Here is a 22,435-nt window from a genome sequence, read left to right on the forward strand (position 1 = left end):
ATGCCAGTAGTACAAGCTGCCTTAAGATGTTGTTTATTGTTTCCATACTTTCTTCTTGCCTGTTGAATGCGAATTAATCTGAAATTTAATTCTGCCTGTTCTCAAAAGTACATATATGTTAACTGGCTTGTCCTGTGTCACAAAGTATTCACATAGAAGCCGTCTGCACTATATAGAAGTCTGTACATAGAAATTACTGTCCTTTACTTCATTTGTTTCCTGCAGGCCATACATATAGTACTGTGCTTGCTTATTAATTAGTGTGTCTCATTAAGTCAATGGTAAAATAAAAGTGGTAGTCCACACTTTTTTTGTTTGTGTACTCTGAAGTATGTGTTCCTTTTCTGTATTTTTCAGGTAAAGGAAGCACATTTTAAAGCACATCCTGACTGGAAGTGGTGCAACAAAGACAGAAAAAAGTCAAGTTCTGATGCTAAGCCTATGATTGCTGGACCAGGTGGGCTGCCTAAAGAAATGAGGGAGAGGAGTATGTCTGAAACTGGGACAACAGCAGCAGCAGGAGGTAGTAACACCAATAAAATGCTTCAGATTGATGATTTCAGTTTCTTTCATGCATATGCACAAATAATATTTGTATACGTTTGCAGATTTTCTTGCTTCATAATTGCCTTTTTTTCATAAAGCACATTCTTCTCTATTACAACCAGACATGTTTACAAACAGTGTAAAGTCATGCATGGTGCATATAAGTAATCTGACAATTACTTTTACCAGTAATTGGTATTTACATCTCATACATATTCAGATTAACTTCACCGTGTGTTTACTACTCTAACTAAAGTCTGTCTAAGTTGAGGTATTGCTTAAAAAGAAGAGAAAAACAATATATAATAATTAACAAAATTCAAACAGCAAAACTATGAGAAAACATCCTCTGTAAATAACTATGTATCAGTTTCTACACTTCCCAGGTCTGTATCTAAATTAATAACAAAACTCTCTTGTCTGTATAAAAGGCAGCTTCCCTGTTGGTTCCTAATAATTCACGTGCTCTACTATTTTGATCGAGGAATTAAGTCAAACCTCTAACTTCTTGTTTTCCCATGACTTTCATTTAGTGATTATGTTCAGTTTAGATGTCTTAATTTTTTGGTCGAATACCTTAACCTCAGACATCACTGCCTTTGTAGTACACCATTGTGAGGGTACTTTGTAAGATTTTAATGTACATCTCAGAACTGTAGAGTTGATAGCAGTCAAGTATCCCTTTGACCTTAAAATATGCATTCAGCTACTGTAGTATGTATGACTTATGGCTTTTCCTGGTTAAAGATCGCCACAGCAGAACTCTGGTCTGTTCATGATTGGCAGTGGATTTTTACGGTGCTGAGTTGCCAGCCCGACGCCCAACCTCCAAAGAAGGCACGCCCATTCACCCTTGCATGTACCTGCATGTCTTTAACATCACTCGACCACAGGGAGGACATGCAGACTCCACACAGAAGGCGCTCCCGCTGAGAATTGAATGGGAGAACCTCTTGCTGTGAGGTGACAAAGCTAACTGCTGCACCACCGTGGCCTGTATTCAGCTACTGTAGTGTACATCCATATCACCTGATTCTTTCCCCCACAAAAGGAGAATGAATGTGTAAGAATGTATTTAACTGGTAATGGGAATAATGTGGAATAAATAATTCAGGATGTATATTCAGCTACTGTAGTATACATCCTGAATTATTTATTCCACATTATTCCCGTTACCAATTAAATACATTCTTACACATTCATTCTCCTTTTGTGGGGGAAATAATCGGGTGATATGTATTTTGAATACTTCCTCAGTCAATGGAGAAAGCCTTTTTTTATGTCCCACCCACTTTTATCGTCTCCTTCTTCACAGAATAACATCACAACATGAAGTCAGTCCCAGGACTGAGTATATATGTTTTTTAACAGCAACTCTTTTGTCATCTCCCATGATCTTGTTTACATATCTGCTGTGGCAATATTGATGCCTACCAGAGGAAGGCCAGACAAAATCCCTAACTCTGCCCATGAGGAAAGAGATCTGTTGTGTGACCTCTCATTCCTACCTTTCTGGCCAAGCCTCCTGACACTAGGGCCATTGGTTGCAGCATTTGCTTTATCAGGATGGCTGAAAGAAAAGGATGGAGCCCACCTGCACATCGCATCAGCATGCATTTTGGAGTGTGCCGTAGAGCAGGAAGATAACGCTCTGATTCATATTCCATACTGATTACATTAGACTAAGACATCAGCTTCTTTATATTAACATTCCTCTGTTTTAAAACAAGTTTTTTACTGACTATATGAGATAGTACTTTAGACAAATAATATTTTCTGATGTATGCTTTATGTGATTTTTTTGCTTCTTATCATTGCATCATTATGAATTCTGTTATTCCCATTGCTTCAGTTCATACATTACTTTGACTCAGTCATGGACATTTACAGTATTCATTCTTCTGTTATTTGTACTTTTAATTATTGTTTCATTTACAAAGCCAAAAAAATGTATTACTATGATATTTAACAGCATTCTTTAATCAGATCACATTTCAGTACATATTTGTCATAAGAATCAGTGATGCGTTATCTCATTTATGGTGTTCAGTAATTTGTTGGTGGCAGATATCCTTCCAGATTTATGGATGTTCCTAGAAAGAAGGTTGTTTCATCATCATGCCAAGGATATTAATAGGATGCTTACTTGAAAAGGATGAGCAACCTGTGCCATTTTCAATTTTTTTGCTCTACAGAGGGATTTGTTGTTTGGAAGTTGCCTGGACAAAACCAACAGATGGAGCACATTCTTGTAAATATCCAGTTGGTAATTTTTTTCTTCCTTTTCCTAGTATTGCTTGTAATTTTGGTCTTTTTCTGCTATGATTTTGGAATTTTTTTCCCAAGGCTGATGATGTCCATGGAAAAGGTCACCAGCAAGTATGTCTGTGTGAGGCATATTTAAAAGGACTGTCACCTTCATTGCCTTTAATGCTTATGCTGAAGCCATCATTTTCATTTTGTGAACATTGTGCTGTCTTTAATAAGAAAACTTTACTTTGCAGAGCCTGTATCCTGTGGGCTTTTCTTGAAAGTAATCTTGCTAGACTGATAGTCCTATAAATGCAAAAAATAAAGCGTGATTGCCAGATAAAGACAGTGAACCTCAAAATTGTCTTTAACATGCCTGGATCAGTGGAGTGGAGCAATAAAGCCATTGCTACAACCCTGATTACTTATGTTCTTCTACTGGCTTGTGTGCTGGGGGAGTCAAGCTTGGGGGGAGAGGGGAAGGGAGATATTGATGCTGACTTCCCCACCCTTGGGGTTAGGAAGGCAGCTGTTCTTCGTGTTGTACTGAAGCTTAATGTAGGTTGGTTATATGCCAGTAGAGTGCTGCAGCTCCAGCAGCTTTAGGGCCATGAAGAAAGACCTCCCCTATAGAGCAGTGCATGTGTTGTAGCTAGAACTGAGTATATACAGTAGTTTTCTGTCTGCCTTGGTAGCCATTGGGTTCCTGTTTCTTCTTCACACTTGCTCAGTAAAGCATATCAGTTCCCCAGCAAGGTGAGATCTGAATATCCTGTTCTTTCCTTCTGAGAATGAGAAACAAGTAGTGCAGAGCTGCGATGGACAGCAGAGCTGTTATCCATCCGGGGGGGGGGTTCACTTAAGGCGTAGTGTTCCTGTAGGCAGAAGAACCAATGTACAAGAAGGGTGCCCTTCGTGTATATTGGTCCCTCTGCCTACAGGAACACTACACTGATTTTCTAGTTTGTACTTGTGCTTTACTTCTGTGGAGTTCCATTTCGTGATCCTTGCACTTTGTTTTTTTTTCTTGGGGTTCACTTAAGGCCCTAACTCCCACTGCACATGCCCAGTAGTTTAACTCTGGATTCAGTGAGCAGTGAACATCAGTGATAGCATGTCACTCATTTTTTTGCAAATTTGTGATGTCTTAGGAATGCTCTTTCCCCTTAAAGCCAGCATTCTCTTGGGATCCTCAGTCTCCACTAGCAATGCAGTAATTGGAACAAGCACCCCAGGCATGTGTCCCACTCCACCCCCCAAAAGAGAGGCAAGACTGCACAGCTGCATCATTTGTCCCTTGCCCCATGGCAGTTCCAACATGTGCCTGAGCCACTGTTTGAACTTTAACCCCCTGGTTTGTTGTCAGGGCTTTATCCCTGTGTGCCAGGTGTGTATGTATTACTGCACATGCACAGAGGCTGGTTTTGTAAGCTAAGTACATTTGATGTTACAAGGGTTAGGGGTTGGGACTAGCAAAAAATCCCCTGATGCCTGAGTCTGTTGCCCTACAGTGAAAGAAAGAAACCCAGACAGTTCTTGCTCCAAGGACAGAATTCTTACATTTTAATAGCAGTCCATTCTGCAGTTTACTAAAAGTCCACTGACATACTTTCCATTCCCCTCACCATCTGTTATTCCTTCTTTACCATTTTCCCACTTATGTTTTTACTCTCTGCCTTTTTTGCATTCTACTGCCCTCTTCCCCTTTCATATAATATGTTTAATCCAAAGTACTTTAATTTCCTAATTTTTTCTACACCACATTTACCTCTTCTCCCTCATTATTACTAACCTACTTTTTTATCTTCTTTCATTGCAATCCTAGAATCTTCTCCCTCAGTATAATTGCTTATTTTTTTATCTTTGCTTCTATAATTTTCCTTTAATAATTTGTACCTGTAAGCCAGTTTATTTTGCACGGTCATTGCTGTATACCTTTGTACTTATTGTTCGCTTCTGAGATTTGTGGATATATTATTACTTGCTTCTATGCTATAGTCTGTGGTATTGTTTTCTGGTCAGAGTCAAGCCTGAAAAGGTTCTTCGGACCAGTGCACCTCTCCGGTTAACAAATGTAAAATAAATAAATAAATTGTCTAATTGGTCATGAGATGGGTGACGACTGGTAGGAGCATAATAAAAGAAAATTTAAAAAATTCTCTGTAATGTCAGTGGTCTTAACCTTCAGTGTGGGTGGCTGCACCTCTGCAGATTTTCATCGTGTTTCACTGTTGCAGTCTTTACAATTGGGTTATCCTGCTGGCAGGCTACACGCAGTCGGCCTGAATTCCAAATTCTAGGTCTGGCGTCGGTTGCTGTCGCCTCCTCCCTGACGTCAGTGCGCCAGGGGTATAAAAGATGCAGCCGACACCATTTTCTCCAGTCTTTCTTGCTGTGCGGTGCCCGAAGCAAAAGCAGTTCTCAAGTGCCGGTCAGCCGACTCCTGAAATTTTCGTGTTCGAATTTCAGATCCGAAGTCTTCATTAAAAGCTAAGTACCCCATTGGGGAAACTTTTTTCTTGCTCCAGACCGATGTCAGAAAAAGTTAATAATTGTATTTCTTGTGGGAAGCAAATACCTCATAAGGACTTCCATTCTTACTGTATTCCTTGCTTAGGCCCTGATCACAATGTTGCTAATTGTCAGTTTTGTGCTAGATTTAACCAACGCACTATTAAGCGTCAGTATGATTTTGCATTTCACTATTTTGGCAGAAGATTTAATTACAAGATGTTGTCGGATAGCCATCCGACTACCGCAATTCAAAAGAAACGCAAAGAAAAAGAAAAGGACAGGCATCCGAGATCCAAAACTGATGAGGCTTCTTCTAAGCCAGTCGCCAGTTCTCAGTGAGGCACTTTCGCAGCCCCTGACGCCCGCTACTTTAGAGCTGCATGCCGCTTCCGACTCCCACGTGGAGCCGACTAGGCCACTGGAAACTCAAGGTATTGGAACCTCAGAAACTATTCCCTCAGATGGGTCCAGAGCCGCTGAGCAGGCATCGGCTTCTGAGGGTGTTTTCAGGCCTGCACAGTTGTATGTTAAAATGACTTCAGCTTCAAAGGCAAAGACTAAAGCATCTCTAAAGACAAAGAAACAAGTACAACAGCCCCATGGACAGTCCTCCATGCCTAAAAAACAGATGCTCAAAATGGCCGAAGACCTAATTACTTTGATCAGGGGTTTCCATCCCCCTCCTGATAAGAGGCCTAGGCAAGAGACAAACTATGACTCTTCAGATCAGGTTTCCATTTCTTCTGATTCCTCTTCTGATCAGGAATACTCCTTCCTCCCTATGAGGATTCTGATGCTGAAGAATCTATCCCTTCAGCCTCTCCTCCTGAGGATTATTCTTTTGGGGAAACTCTGCATACTATGAGGGAGCATTTCCACTGGGAGAGCCAAGATTATTCAGAATCTAAGAAAAGGCTCAGAGACTTCCTTTACTACCTCAGCACAGGCCCCTTGCTATTCCACCTGTGTTAGACATTGTAGATGATGTATTTTCAGAGTCCAGTCTGACTCCTGACTCTTTACCTCCAGCTCCTGTTAAGCCAGACAGATACTACAGGGTTCCTGATTCACATAAATTTCTTTTTAAGAACCCTGCTGCTGACCCAGAAACTATCTCTCAGGGTCCCAAAGGGGTCAAGGCTTCCACTGCAAAAAACTCTACCCCCTCTGACAGGGATTCTAGGGCACTGGACAGATGGGGAAAAAAGATTTACACTTCTGCTACCTTGGCTATAAGGGCTTTAAATTGTCAGTTTCATATGCTTAAATATCAGCAATATATTATGTTACTGCTTAAACAGAAAATGTTGATAAATTCTGAATGTGCAGAAAACAAAAAAATGCAGGATTTATTGCATGCAGCTGAACAAGTGGGAAAGCATACTTTGCAATGTGGTTTTGATTCTCTGGAGGCCTCCTGCAGGGCCACTGTTACGGGTTCTGTCATTAGGAGGCATGCTTGGTTAAAGGAACAGAATCTGCCTGATCATGTTAAAGCAAAATTATTAGATGCTCCATTACAGCATGATACCTTGTTTGGTGTTAAAGCAGAAGAGGTGTTGAAGAAAATGGAGAACAAAGCTAAATCTCTGCAAACAGTCAAGGATTTCTTACAGGTACAGCCTCCAAGATTTAGCAGGCACTGGCCTACAAAAAGTTAGTCCTTTCCAGTGTCAGACAGGCCACAAAGAGGCAGATACAGACGCCTTAGAGGCAGATCCCAGCCCCAAGGCTCATACAGGTCTAAACAATGGGGTGCTTCTACCTCCAAAAACAGAGAAGACAAATCACAGCCATACAGGAAACAGTCCCAATGACTTCCCCCTGCCTGCGCCAAGCACTTGTCTTCTGACAGCACCTTTAGGGGGAAAACTAGCACTTTTTTCACAAACTTGGCATGTAATAACCCAGGACAAATGGGTCTTGGATATAGTGTCACAAGGCTACAGGTTTCACTTTCACACCCTGCCAAGGGCAAACGGTTTGCCAGACCTGCCAAAAAATCAGTGGGCAGAAGCACAAAAGCAAGTGTCATCCCTCATGGACATGAGGGCCATTCAGCAAGTACCACAGCAAGAGCAGGGACAAGGATTCTACTCAAGACTGTTCTTGGTGCCCAGAAAGGACAAAGCCTGGAGACCAATACTGGATCTATCTATTCTAAACACATATCTGGATATTCCAAGATTCAAAATGTTGACTCTGCAGCAGCTTCTGCCCATGCTGGGCAAGAAGACTTGGTTTGTGACTTTAGACCTAAAAGAGGCATACCTGCGTGTCCCAGTCCAGACAATCATGCAGAAGATACCTCAGATTCATAGCTGGCTCAATGCACTACCAATTCTTTGCACTGCCCTTTGGCTTATCTACTGCGCCCCGGGTCTTCACAAAATGCCTGGCTCCAGTAATTGCATTTTGCAGATAAAGAGGAATACAAATATATCTTTACTTGGACGACTGCCTTGTTCAAGCAGAGAACAAGGACATTCTACTACAGCATCTGGCGTTTGTAAAAAGATTATTAACATGCCTAGGGTACACAGTAAACGAAAAGAAATCAAAACTAGTACCCTCTCAAGCGATAATATTCCTGGGTGCAAGCTTAAATACAACTGCCCAGATGGCTTATCTCACGCCAGACAAACAAAGACAACTGACTACTTATTTCAAAATGTTGGCAACAAAGACCCAGTTATCTGCAAGAAAAATTCTGCAGGCTTTGGGCTTCATGGCATCCTGCATTCTGCTAATTCCATATGCAAGACTGCATATGAGGAAACTTCAGTGGTATCTAAAAAGTGTTTGGATTCAACATTTCCACAGCCTGGAAACAATAATTGCCCTCATTCCCTGCCTGCAACAGGAGTTTTGATGGTGGGCAAAGGCCTGTCACCACAACAATGGGCAGCCATTTGCTTTACCCACAGCCAGGCAGATATTAACAACAGATGCATCAGATTATGCCTGGGGGGCCCACATGGCAGGAAGATGTATTCAGAGCACATGGACCGCAAGCCAAATGCATCTACATATCAACCAAAAAGAGATGCTAGCTGTTCAGAAAGCCCTGACAGCCTTCAAGGATCTACTTCATCTGGGACAACTACTGATAAAGATGGATAATACTACAGTCATGTGGTACATAAACAAGCAGGGAGGCACTCATTCCTACCCCCTATGCAGACTAGCCATGAATTTGTGGGACACAGTATTGACTTACCAAGTACATCTGCAGGCACAATTCCTGTCAGGAAAGATAAATACTCTGGCAGATGAACTAAACATAAACCTCATGGATCCCCACGAGTGGAAATCGGATCCGCAAGTCTTCAGCATGATAACAAGGAATTGGGGATGCCCGGACATAGATCTATTTGCCTCCCCTCACAACTGCCAACTGAAGAGATTCTGCACAAGCACTTATCACAAGCAAGCATGGAAAGTGGATGCTCTATCTTTCAGCTGGAAAAACTTAACAGTATATGCCTTTCCTTCACTGCCTCTCTTCCCCAAGGTACTCCTAAAAGTCAGATAAGAGAAGCCAAAAATGATACTGATTGCCCCAGACTGGCCCCGCTAGCACTGGTACCCAATCCTAAGGAACTTGTCTCAATACCTAGCCTGGACATTACCTCAACTTCCTCACTTACTGTCCCAACACAACAATCAAATCCTGCACAGCCAACTCAAGACCTTAAATCTGGCAGCATGGCGGATAATGTAGTCATTCAAAACACACCTCTCTCTAAAGCAGTGATGGATGTTATTTTGGAAGCCAGGAGGCCTAGTACCAGAAAATCTTATGCTGAAAAATGGAAGAGATTCTGTGCTTGGAACCAGGCACAAGGGATTGACACAACTGTACCAAATATTCCTCAGATTTTGCAATATTTAACTGAGATGCTGGACAAAGGCCTATCCTTTTCGTCAATTAAGATTCATGCCTCTGCCATTTCAGCTCATTACAATACAGAGCCACCTATTTTTTCTCATCCTTTATTAAGGCAGTACCTCAGAGGAGCCAAAAACTTAAGGCCTCCAAGGAGATCACCAATTCCTGCATGGGACCTCAATTATGTCTTGGAAAAACTCACCCTGCCTCCTTTTGAGCCAGCCTCTTCAGCTGATATAAAATTTTTATCATGGAAAACAGCTCTGCTCCTAGCAATAACCTCTGCAAGACGAGTCTCAGAGCTACAGGCACTCATGGCTGTGGAACCTTTTATCATTTTCCATCCAGATAGGGTTTCTCTGAGGACAAACCCTACATTTATGCCTAAGGTAATGTCCATTACATTATGATCAGTTATTATTACCAATTATTAATTTGCCTACTTTTACCCAAACCCACAGAATAAGGGTGAGAGACTTCTGCATTCTTTGGACATACACAGACAGCTGTGCTTCTACGTGTACAGAACCAAAGCTTTCAGAAAGACTGAGCAATTACTAGTGGCATATGCTGCAGGATCACAAGGAAAGGCTATCTCAAAGCAGACTATTTCAAAGTGGATAGGCCACTGCATTCGTTCCTGCTATTCACAACATGGCAAATCAGTGCCTAAGGGCATTAGGCCACATTCAACCAGAGCAGCAGCCACTTCAGTAGCCTTCCTCAGAGGAGTACCAACCAAAGACATTTTAGAGGCTGCAACCTGGAGTTCAGTGCACACTTTTACAAAGCACTATCACTTACCACTCTACTCTAAATCCAGGGCAGGCTTTGTCACTGCAGTTCTGCAGGGCCTCATAGCCGCTCCTAATCCTCTTTAGCTCCAGCCTCCCAACCTTAGCTTTGGGATTCAACCCAATTGTAATGACTGCAACAGTGAAACACGATGAACATAGTACAGTTGTGTACCTACCATAAATGTAGATATTCAAGTGTATTCATTGTTGCAGTGCAGGTTACCCTCCCACCATCCCCCTTACTTTTGCTGGAACTTATCTGTACTTCTCTCTCTATACAACCTATGTGGTGTATTTGCTTGTAGATGAAGGAAAAATTTACCTTGGTGCATGCATGCTTTAGTGACATATTTTTAGCCTACCCTTTTGGGGGCACCTGACATCTGGGGCAAGAAAAACTGAAGAAAATGGCGTCAGCTGCATCTTTTATACCCCTGGCACACTGACGTCAGGGAGGAGGCGACAGCAACCGATGCCGGGCCTAGACTTTGGAATTCAGGCCAACTGCGGGTAGCCTGCCAGCAGGATAACCCAATTGTAATGACTGCAACAGTGAATACACTTGAACATCTACATTTATAGTAAGTACACAACTGTACTTTTTATATATACTAAGTCCAAAATGGCTGTACCTTGGAGTAAGGAAAATATCTCCAAGTATCACAACCTCAGACTTGATATGTATACTTAATATTTTCACTTTCCATCCTGCTGTGCTGATGATCATGATTGCAGTTGTTACACTTTCAGCAAGAAAGCTCTTGAACATAGAAAGTTCATAGCAGTAGGACAAGAGATCTCCTGAGATCTTCCTCTTGTGGTTCAGACAAAAGTAAAGCAAAACACTCTGGAAAGCTGATTAAAGATTAGAAATAAGTTATGAAAAATTCCATGGACAGAGAGTGGGAGCAGTTAACTTTAGCAGCCATCTATTGTATTACTACTATGTATCATTACATTATGATCAGTTAGTAGTCATCTCTGTATATTTCAAAACTGTAAATTTTTTTGTACTGGAGCTTTTCTCCCAGGCCTCTGCTGAAAAAGAGCTTCTGTCTCAGTTGGACACTCAAGGTAAACAAATGTAAAATAAAATAAATTAATGATTCCATCCATCCAACAGGTATCTAAGGATACCATCTCTGGTCAAGAAAAGTCTAATCCATCCCCAGCCTCAATGTTTGCTTCTTCTGCTTCCTAGACTTGACCACTCATTTAGATGTTGACAGTAAGGTTGTAGCCTTGCAACATAATCAGGGCTTAATAGCAAAAAGTCAGAGATGGCTAAGAATATGAACTTTATATCCAGTGGCACAAATGTCCATCCCAGGGATGCTCACCTTTTGGTACTTGCTTGAACCCCACTTATATTTGATTAGAGTAATTGTACTAGGGAATGTATAGCAACATGATAAAGAGTATGTGTTATACCACCACCCCAAGATGAGAGCCTTTGAATTCATAAATAGTTTCTGACACCAAAAAGAAAGAGAGCCTTCTTTGGAGCGGTCATCTGGCTTGGCTGTCAAGAAAGGGGGGGGGGGCCTCATCTTTTACAGGCAGCTGCATTCTTCCCTGGGATACCACATAAAAGATGATTAGCCTCATCCATCTGCTTCTCCCCCTGTGGATATCTCCTTTTTGAATGTCCTTAATTTGACTTAGGATCTTTGTAGATTGGGAATAAGGAGCTGTCATACATCAGGAGTAACTGGAACTAATGGGCATTGAGAAGACTGAGCCAATAACCATTCCACCAGTCTTCCTGGCATTCAAAGACATCATTGATAGTGCTGCCCTATAACTGGATTCCTAGCCACTGGCCTTTTGAACTCAGTTGTTACAGGTCAAGGAAAATCTGAATATCTCTAACCTGGCAGTAGATCCTGCAGTGATTTCACTGATTGTTGCTAAGAGGTCCAAGCTAGCATCCTCCAATAGGATTCATTCCATTGACTAGGAACGTCATGCTATGGAAACATTTTGATAAAAAGGTATGCATATCTTTCATTTTAAGAATAAGGGCTATAAATTGCCAAACACATGTACTTCAGCAACAAGGCATTATCCTCAGGCAGCTGGCTAGCTCCATAGCCGCAGGGTTGCCAAGAGTTGACTGTGATCCAGACAGGCTTGGATTGACTAGCGATCTCAAGTGCTACAGGAGCTAATGAGTGGGAGTGGACATGATCTCATATGAGATAATCTATCTGGGGGAGTGGAGATGATGTGGACCACTGCTGTGCCAGCATCTAGCAGAGACTCGGGATTACAACTAGTGACAAATGGCCTGGAGAGACACACCAAGCTCTTTGTAGCCAAATCCTTGACTGACAGCCCTCAATGAATGGGTGCTGTACTGCATTTATGCAGCTGTGGGGGTGTAGCATGCCTTGTTTTGGTGTGAGGTTGTACTTCAACCATCAGGGGAGGGAGACTTCCAAGATGGCTGCACACTGAGTAACAGCTTGATGTTCTTCGTGTTTCACTGTTGCAGTCATTACATTTGGGTAATCTGCAGGTTGGCCTCAGTCGGCCTGAATAACAAAGTCTTGGGGCCTGCGTCGGTTGCTGTCTCCTCTTCCATTACATCAGGTCGTCAGGGGTATAAAACATGCAGCCGACGCCATTTTCTTTAGTCTTTCTTGCCGTGCGGTGCCCGAAGCAGAAGCATTTCGCAAGTGCCGGTCGGCCAACTACTGAAATATTCGCGTTTGAGTTTCAGAACTTAAGTCTTCAATAAAGCTGAGTACCCCGTTGGGGAAACTTTTTTCTTGCTTTTTACCGATGTCAGAAAAAGTTAATAATTGCATTACTTGTGGGAAGCAAATACCTCATAAGGATTTCCATTTATACTGTATTCCTTGCCCAGGCCCTGATCACAACGTGCCTGGCTGTCGGTTTTGTGCTAGATTTAACCAACGCACTATTAATCGTCAGTATATTTTTTCATCTAAGTATTTTGGAAACAGATTTAACTACCCAAAGATGTCGTTGGATAGCAATCTGACTACCAGAGTACATAAAAATGCAAAGAAAAGGACAGAGAAAGGCAGGTGAGATCCAAAACCGACAACAAAGCTTCTCCTAAGCCAGTTGCTGGTTCGCCAGTACTCAGTCAGGCACTTTTGCAGCCCCAGTCTTTCTTGCTGTGCGGTGCCTGAAGCAGAAGCAGTTCGCAAGTGCCAGTCGGACGACTCCTGAGATTTTCGTTTTCGAGTTTCAGAACCGAAGTCTTCAAACTAAAGCTAAGTACCCATTGGGGAAACTTTTTCTTGCTCCTTACCGATGTCAGTAAAAGTTAATATTTGCATTACTTGTGGGAAGCAAATACCTCATAAGGATTTTCATTTGTACTGTATCCCTTGCCTAGGCCCTGATCACAACGTGCTTTGCTGTTGGTTTTGTGCTAAATTTAACCAACGCACTATTAAGCGTCAGTATATTTTTGCTTCTAAATATTTTGGTTCAAGATTCAACTACCCTGAAATGTCGGTTAGCAATCCAACTACCGGAGTTCACAAAAAACGCAAGGAAAAAGACAGAGACAGACCGTCGAGGTCCAAAACCGATGACAAAGCTTCTCCTAAGCCAGTCGCCGGTACTCAGTGAGGCGCTTTCGCAGCCCCTGATACCCACTACTTTTGAGTCGCAGGCCTCTACCGAGACCCATTCGGAGTCCGGTATGCTGTGAGATTCTGCAATTATTGAACCCACGGATGTCTCTCCCTTGGATGGGTCTGGAGCCGCTGAGCAGGCACCGGCTTCTGAGGGTGTTTTCAGGCCTCAACATTTTTATATTAAACTGATGCCATCATCAAAAACAAGGTAAAAATCAACTTCTGTGTCTAAAAAACCGACACATGAACCATGTGCTCAGGCCCTTATGCCTAAAAAACAAATGATCAAAATGGCTGAGGATTTAATTACCTTGATCAGGGGTTCCCAACCTCCCCCTGCTAAGAGGCCTAGGCAAGGCACTGATTATGAATCTTCGGATCAGGTTTCCGTTTCTTCTGACTCCTCTTCTGATCAGGAATTTTCTATTCCATCATATGAATACTCTGATGCAGAGGAATCCATCCCATCTGCATCTCCTCCTGAGGATTACTCTTTTGGTGAGACTTTGCATACATTAAGGGAACATTTTCACTGGAGAGTCAGAATTTCTCAGAATAAAAAAAGAGGCTTAGGGATTTTCTTCTTCTTCCTCAGCATAGGCCTTTGGCTACACCTCCTGTATTAGACATTGTTGATGATGTGTTCTCTGAATCAAGCATGGCTCCTGATTCCCTGCCTCCGGCTCCTAGTAAGCCAGACATATATTACAGGGTTCCTGACTCCCACAAATTTCTTTTCAAAAATCCTGCTGCTGATCCTAAGACTATTTCTCAGGGCCCCAAGGGTGTTGAGGCTTCTACAGCCAAAAATCCTACCCCTTCTGATAGAGATTCCAGGGCGCTGGATAGATGGGGTAAGAAGGTTTATACGTCTGCAACCTTGGCAATCAGGGCTTTAAACTGCCAGTTTCATATGCTTAAATATCAACAGCATGTTATGGGCTTACTGAAACAGAAAATTATGTTGATTTCTGATTGTGTGGAAAATACTTACAGGATTTATTGCATTCAACAGAACAGGTTGGAAAGCATACTTTGCAATGTGGTTTTGATTCCTTGGAGGCCTCCTGCAGGGCCGCCATAACTGGATCTGTGATAAGAAGGCATGCCTGGCTCAAGGAGCAAAATCTGCCTGATTATGTTAAAGCTAAATTGTTGGATGCCCCTTTACAGCACGATAGTCTGTTTGGTAATAAGACAGAAGAGGTTTTAAAGAAAATGGAAGACAAAGCTAAATCTATGCAAACTGTAAAAGATTTCTTGCAAGTGCAGCCACCCAGGTTCAGTAGGCACTGACCTACTAAGAACTGGTTCTTTCCCGTGTCCATCAGAGCCACTCTGGGCAAACCCAGGTGCTCCAAAGGCTCCAGGTATCAATCACAGGGATCTTACAGGTCAAAGCAATGGGGTGCCTCCACCTCCAAATCTGGAGGTAACAAAGCACAACCCTACAGTGAGCAGTCTCAATGACTTTCCTTTACCATCTCCAAGCACTTATTTTTTGGCAGCCCCCTTGGGGGGGAAACTAGCACTTCATGCTCAAAATTGGCATTTAATTACACAGGACAAGTGGGTATTAAACATAGTATCACAGGGGTACAGATTTCATTTCCACATGTTGCCAATTCCAAATGGATGGCCAGATCTGCCACCAAACCAGTGGGCAGAGGCCCAGAAACAAGTCAGGTCCCTCATGGATATGGGGGCCAGTCAACCAGTACCAGAAAAGGAAAAATGACAAGGATTTTATTCGAGGCTTTTCCTGGTACCCAGAAAAGACAAATCATGGCATCCAATTCTGGACTTATCAATTCTGAACATGTTCTTGGACATTCCAAAATTCAAATTGCTGACTTTACAACAGCTGCTGCCTATGCTAGGCAAGAATGCCTGGTTGGTAACTCTAGACTTAAAAGAGGCATACCTGCATATCCCAATAAGGGAATCTTGCAGAAGATATCTCCGCTTAAAAGCAGGCTTTTTGCATTACCAATTCTCTGCACTGCCCTTTGGCTTATCTACTGCGCCCAGGGTCTTTAAAAAGTGCCTGGCACCAGTAATTGCATTCTGCAGACAAAGAAACATTCAAATTTATCCTTATCTGGACGATTGTCTCATTCAGGCAGAGGACAAGGACACTCTTCTTCAACATCTGGCGTTTGTGAAAAGGCTTCTAGCACGCCTAGGGTACACCAAAAACGAAAAGAAATCACAACTGGTACCCTCTCAAATAATTACATTCCTGGGAGCAAGCTTGAATACAACTGCCCAGATGCAATTGACAACATACTTCAAACAAATGGCAACAAAAACCCAGCTATCTGCAAGACAAATTCTGCAGGGTTTGGGATTCATGGCATCCTGCATTCTACTAATTCCATATGCGAGACTGCATATGAGGAAACTTCAATAGTACCTAAAAAGCTTATGGAGTCAACATTGTCACAGCCTGGAAGCAATGATTCCTCTCATTCCCTGACTGCAGCAGGAGTTTCTTTGATGGGCAGAGACATGTCACCAAAACAAGGGACTGTCATTTATTCTACTCCCTGCCACACAAACCCTAACTACAGATGCATCAGACTATGCTTGGGGGGGCCACCTGGCAGGGAGATGCATTCAGGTCAAATGGAGCCCAAACCGAATGCATCTACATATCAACCAGAAAGAAATGCTAGCAGTTCAGAATGCTCTGACAGCCTTCAAGGACTTACTTCATCCAGGACAACTACTGATAAAGATGGACAACATCACAGTTATGTGGTACATAAACAAGCAGGGGGGTACCCACTTCTACCCCCTTTGCAGACTAGCTATGGCCTTGTGGAACACAGCCTTGACTTACCAAATACATCTTCAAGCTCAATTTCTGCCAGGAAAGCAAAATACTCTGGCAGACAACCTAAGCAGAAGTCTTATGGACCCACACGAATGGAAACTGGATCCACAAATCTTCAGCAAGTTAACACAAAAATAGGGAAGCCCAGACATAGATCTATTTGCCTCTCCCCAAAACTATCAGTTGGACAAATTCTGCACAAGAACTCATCACAAAAAAAACATGGAAGGTGGATGCTCTATCCTTCAGCTGGAAAAAACCTATCAGTTTATGCCTTTCCCCCTCTGCCTCTACTCTCCAAGGTCTTACTAAAAGTCAGACAGGAAAAAACAAAAATGATTCTAATTGCTCCGGACTGGCCTCGCCAACACTGGTACCCGCTTCTAAGGAATATGTCACACCTTCCTCTGTGGTACTTGTCTCAAACACCTCACCTATTGCCTCAGCAGAACTATCAAATTCTGCACACTCAGCTCCAAACTTGAATCTTGCAGCGTGGCTAATCAACTAATTTTACCAACCACATCTCTCAGTAAACCTGTGATGGATGTCATTTTGGAAGCCAGAAGGCCTAGTACTAGAAAATCTTTTGCTGATAAATGTAAGAGTTTCTGTGCTTGGAACCAAGCACAAGGAATAGACACAGAAAAGCCCACTATTCCTCAGATTTTACAATACTTAACTGAGATGCTTGACAATGGCCTATCTTTTTCTTCAATAAAAATCCATGCCTCTGCCATCTTGGCTCATTACAACACAGAGCCTCCCCTCTTTTCTCATCCCTTGCTAAAACAGTACCTCAGAGGGGCCAAAAATTTAAGGCCTTCCAGGAGACCGCCAGCTCCTGCATGGGACCTCAATTTTGTGCTGGAAAAACTCACCCTACCTCCTTTTGAACCAGCAGCTACTGCAGATATAAAATGTCTTTCTTGAAGACAGCTTTTCTTTTGGCAGTCACTTCATCTAGAAGGGTTTCAGAATTACAGGCTCTCATGGCAGTAGAGCCTTTCATTATTTTTTACCCGGACAGGGTGGCCCTCAGGACCAATCCTTCTTTTATGCCTAAGGTGATATCCAGTGTAGCTCTTAACCAGACCATTCACCTGCCAACTTTCTTCCCAAATCCGCAGAACAAGGGGGAGCGGATTCTGCATTCATTGGATGTACACAGACAACTAAGATTCTACTTAAACAGGGCAAAATCTCTAAGAAGGTCTGAGCAGTTACTGGTGGCATTTGCTGCCGGATCAGAGGGGAAGGCTGTATCAAAGCAGACTATTTCTAAATGGATACACCATTGCATTCATTTCTGCTACTTGCACCATGGTAAACCTGTGCCCAAGGGAATCAGATCCCGTTCCACCAGGGCTGCCTCTACTTCAGCAGCTTTTCTCAGAGGAGTCCCTACCAGAGACACTCTAGAAGCTGCTACTTGGAGCTCAGTTCATATGTTCACAAAGCATTATCATTTACCTCTCTTTTCTAAATTCAGGACAGGCTTTGCCACTGCAGTCCTGCAGGGCCTTATAGCTGCTCCTAATGCTGTTTAGCTCCATCCTCCCAACCATAGCTTTGGGATTCTACCCAAATGTAATGACTGCAACAGTGAAACACGAAGAACATAGTACAATTGTGTACACTTACCATAAATGTAGATGTTCGAGTGTATTCACTGTTGCAGTCCGGATTACCCACCCGCCAGCCCCATTTTTATACCTTTTCTTTCCTTCACTATACTCAAAAGCCTTTGTGGTGTATTTGCTTTTAGTTGAAGGTAAATTTTATGTTTCTAAAGTGCATTTATATATTTACAGTTTTATATATATTTTTTTGCTCCCCATTTGGGGGGCACCTAACATCTGGGGCAAGAAAAACTGATTAAATGTTGAGATGAGGGTGTGAGATTCAAACTGCTGTATCCAGCTGTCTTTGAAGTATTCTTTCCTGGAGGGACAAAATCATTTTTTGATGAAGTGCATGCTAAGGAGGAAATACAAAAGATTGTTCAACAAAAAGTGAGCTGTGAAACAGAATGAGATTCTGCTTCTTGTTCTTCTGGTAGCAAAGACCACAGAGAAGACTGTACCTGTGAAACCTTTTCCAGCATTTCAATGGAAAATGTTGGAGAGAAGGAAGGGAGCACAAGAGTTGACTAGAAGAATTGAGAGTACGTTGGAAATGAAGCAGAGATTGGATATGGGAGATGGAGAAGAACATTAATAAAACCAGTAACCCTCATGTGGGATTGCAATGCAATAATTATATTTGTGAAATATGACAGAACAAGAAAATCTGGAAATATTGGACTTTTTCAGAATTTCTTGGATTTGTGGCAGACTCTAAAGTGTGTGCCCTACTTCATGTCATTGTTTTGCAAAAATGCTTTGGGGAGGGGAACAGGAGAGAAAGCTAACTGCAAGTAAAGAAACATTTTCTTTTCTTAATAGTACTGTATTTGTGGTGTATGGTTTTCTTTGCATGTTGTTTTTAAGTGTAATGGGGATTGTAAACAGCCGCTGCTGTTTTTCTTTTTCTACCCTCTTCTTTCTTTCTTTTTGTACAGTTTTGAGAAATATAGGCAATGCAGTGTAAAAAAGACTGGTTAAAAAGGGATGACAAAGTTAAAACGAATGTGCTTTTTTCATTCTTGCATTGGGAAATTACTGTATTAAGGACCTTAGATTTATTAGTTTTAAAAGAGAGCAAGTAAATGAGAATAATATTGAATATTATGAGGCTTTTTTCTAGCCAGTGCACGTGTACTTAGTAGCATTTCTGCAGCTGGTCTTTTTGTTTCCATGGAAACAGTCTGATAAAGAGAAACTGGATGTCTGGTTCTCTTGTCTCCATGGAGACAGTCTGGTGGAAGGGGACTGGCTCAGGGAAAAGAAAAAAGAGAGAAATTGGCTACTAGATAATGTTCTCTGAGAGCAATCAGGGGTTTTCCCAGCTGGGAGTGCTTTAAAGATAAGGCAAAAAGCAATTAGACTTGAGTTAAATTTTTTTTCAGTTTTTTTAATGCAATGAGGATACTAATATAAACAGGTGCTTTTGTTTTTTTTTTCTTTTTCTCCCTTTTTTTTTTTGTTCAGCTTTAAGAAATGTAATCAGTGCAGTGTAACAAAGGGGAGAGAGGAAAGGTCAAAGTTAAGAGAGTATGACAAAAAAAAAACTCGGTGTGCTTTTTCCATGCTTGTATAGAGAAATGACCAGGTTAAGACCCTAGACGTTATCCAATAACATGTTTATTGCAAAGCTTGTAAATGAAAAAGAACATTGAATATTATAAGGCTTTCTTCTGGTAAACAAGGTGCCCTTAGCATTACTTCTGAAAATATAGCTAGGGAGTGGGATAAAATTAAAGTGGAGTTTAAAATTATGGTGGAAATACAGGAAAGGGGGATATGGCTAAAAAGTAACGAGAATTATTTAGAGAGACTGACAAATGTTAAAGTATTGCAAAATAGGCAGAATCTCTCAGAACAAGAAATGGAGCAACTGCAGAATGCTAAATAGAAAATAAGGGATTACCTCAGTAATATGCACGAGTTTAGAAAAATTGCTGTTAAGCAACCGTTTTTGATAATAATTCTAGAGCACAAAAACTGTTAGCATAACTTAGGCAACAGAAAGTGGAAAGGGCTGTCACCAAGCTTAGGAAGCCTGTAACAAGGAAGATAACAAGAGATTCTGTAGAATAGTAGAAATATTTTGAAAATTTTATGAAAGTTTGTATAAAGCAGAGAAATATATAAATCAAGAAAAGGTACAAATGGAAGTATTTATAGAGTAATGAAATATGCCAGGGTTAGAGGTAGATAAGGCTCAATTACCAACAGTTAAGAGAGGAAGAGATGAGATAAAAATGGCTATGTATAACCAATTTACAAGAAAGTCCCCAGGAATAGATGGTATTCCTGTGGAAGTTTGAAACCTATGAGGGGGAAAAAGTGATAAATGATCTGGAAGGTTTGTTTAACAGTATTTTAAGAGAAGTACGGCGGTGGTAACAGTAATACCTAAAGAGGGTAAAGATACTTCGGATCCATCTTCATACAGGCCCAGTGGCAACTGGTGACTTCAAATCAAAGGGGGGCTGCAAGAGACAGATGAATGGATGAGGCCAATGGGAAGGGGTGTGACCAACTAGAGAGGGGCGGGGCTATGCTCAAAACCAGAAAAACTGAGACTTTACTTAAATACGCTGCCCTGGGTGCCAAACCATCATTGTGAGAGTCCAATCAAGACAAAATGAAGTGTAGAAGAAAAAAAATATTTCAATGCATTGGCTACATGACAGCTTACTTAATATCTAGATACAAACAAAAAGGTTGTGGGGCATGAAAAAATAAATTACTTTTTAAATACATTACTGGAATGCCAGTCAAAATCAAGTATAAAAAAACAAGCAGCACTCAGTTCAAACCACTTCTCCTTGCACTGACGTTCTAATTATAATGTATATTCAGCTTTATAAAAGTACTAAGTAGCATGTTGAAAGTAGCAATCTCTGTGATACCCCCACTTGTAAAAATGTTTCTTATCCAAAAAAAATCTGCTGCCTCGCAACAACTATCTACTTGTTTCATGGGGAAAACATGATCAAAGTAAAAAATGAACAGCAGACAAGAAACAAGGTCAAGATAAAGTGTTTAAAGGATTACTGCACAGGTTATGGACCACACATGATAGATTGGCATTCTGTTTAGTTTATTGGTAAAGCCTGCAAAGATGACTGCAAGTCTCCAACAAATGTAGTGAGCTTCTGAAAATACTGTAATCTTGTCTTTTATTACATATACTGTCATATGCATTTCAATACCCAAGGCTTATACATTATCTAGTTATGTAAATATTCTCTGCATGGCAACAACAAAAAGCTTTCAATGTTGGTAACCCTTTCACAGTATGCTTATTAAAGCTTACTTGCATCTTACAATCTCAGACAAGTTTACCTGATGGTCATTAAAGCCTTGCTACTTAAACACAGAGCAACAGGCAGTGCAACAACATGCATTTTCTGAATAATAATAAGCATAAATCAACAGTATAAAAATATGACAGAAAACCAGAACATTCTGCAAAATCAAGGACAGATTAAAAGCCACTGTAGTACTTGTGTTTATCTTGGATGGGTTAATACTCTGCACACTTACACTGCATAACTGCTCCTTGCCTTGCTTGAACAAATCCAGAGTCACTGCATGGGGGAGTAGGTTGCAACAAGCATGTCACCATTTGAAATGTCTTTGGCTGACAGTGATGGCCCTGACACATTTGTTATACTCTCAGCCTCAGAGCAAGAAATCTGAACAAAGCCATAAATAGAAGTGGGACAAAGGCCCCAAAATAAGGACAGTTTTTAAATATTGCTCTTATAAACTTAGAAAGATAATAGAATAGTAGGTCTTGCATTAGTATGAATTTTCTGAAAGGTATGAAATCTGAAGCTCAAATGTTTGTCATTATTTTCTAATTTCAATCTTTAATGATTCATAGGTTCATAGGTAGGTACTAGGCTATTAGCCCTAGGGCCTATATAAGCTTAGCCAAAAAGGTACCCTGGCTTTCGCCACCCAAGAAAATTATTTTCCAGTGCCCCTGTCAAGTAGAGCCACAGAAGTGATCCCTGGGATGAATTTCCTATTTCACATCCAATCCTCAAGACTTTTCTTGAAGAGTGCTAATGTGGAGCTCTGTTTGACATAGATAGGTAGTCTGTTCCAGGGTATGGAAAGTCTCTGGGACAGGAATCTATCCCTCCAGCATGTTGTGTTTATTGTGGTGACAAGGTTTAGGTCCCTAGAGCGTGTAGCTCGGAGGGATTGGGGTTTCTTTAAGTGGAGCATGTCCAACAGCTCTGGGTTTGACATAGCTTTGTATGTTAGGCAGAGATCGCCTCTGAGTAGGTGATATGCGACGGAGTATAGCTGGAGTTTTTTGAGACGGTCTGCATAGGGCATCTGTTTGAGGCCAG

At 41.5% G+C, this 22,435-nt stretch overlaps 1 protein-coding gene across 1 annotated transcript in view; it reads left to right on the top strand.

The window, feature by feature from the left end:
* Positions 1 to 22,435, top strand: part of CIC (capicua transcriptional repressor) — a 1,784,113-nt gene that overhangs the window by 1,152,581 nt on the left and 609,097 nt on the right. Inside the window, exon 7 of the mRNA XM_044080802.1 lies at positions 358 to 523. Coding sequence (XP_043936737.1) covers positions 358 to 523 — 166 coding nt within the window. The remainder of the gene's footprint in view (positions 1 to 357; positions 524 to 22,435) is intronic.

The sequence above is a fragment of the Protopterus annectens genome, chromosome 8.part0, assembly GCF_019279795.1.
Source record: "Protopterus annectens isolate FY-2018-M chromosome 8.part0, PAN1.0, whole genome shotgun sequence".
NCBI lineage: Eukaryota > Metazoa > Chordata > Ceratodontiformes > Protopteridae > Protopterus > Protopterus annectens.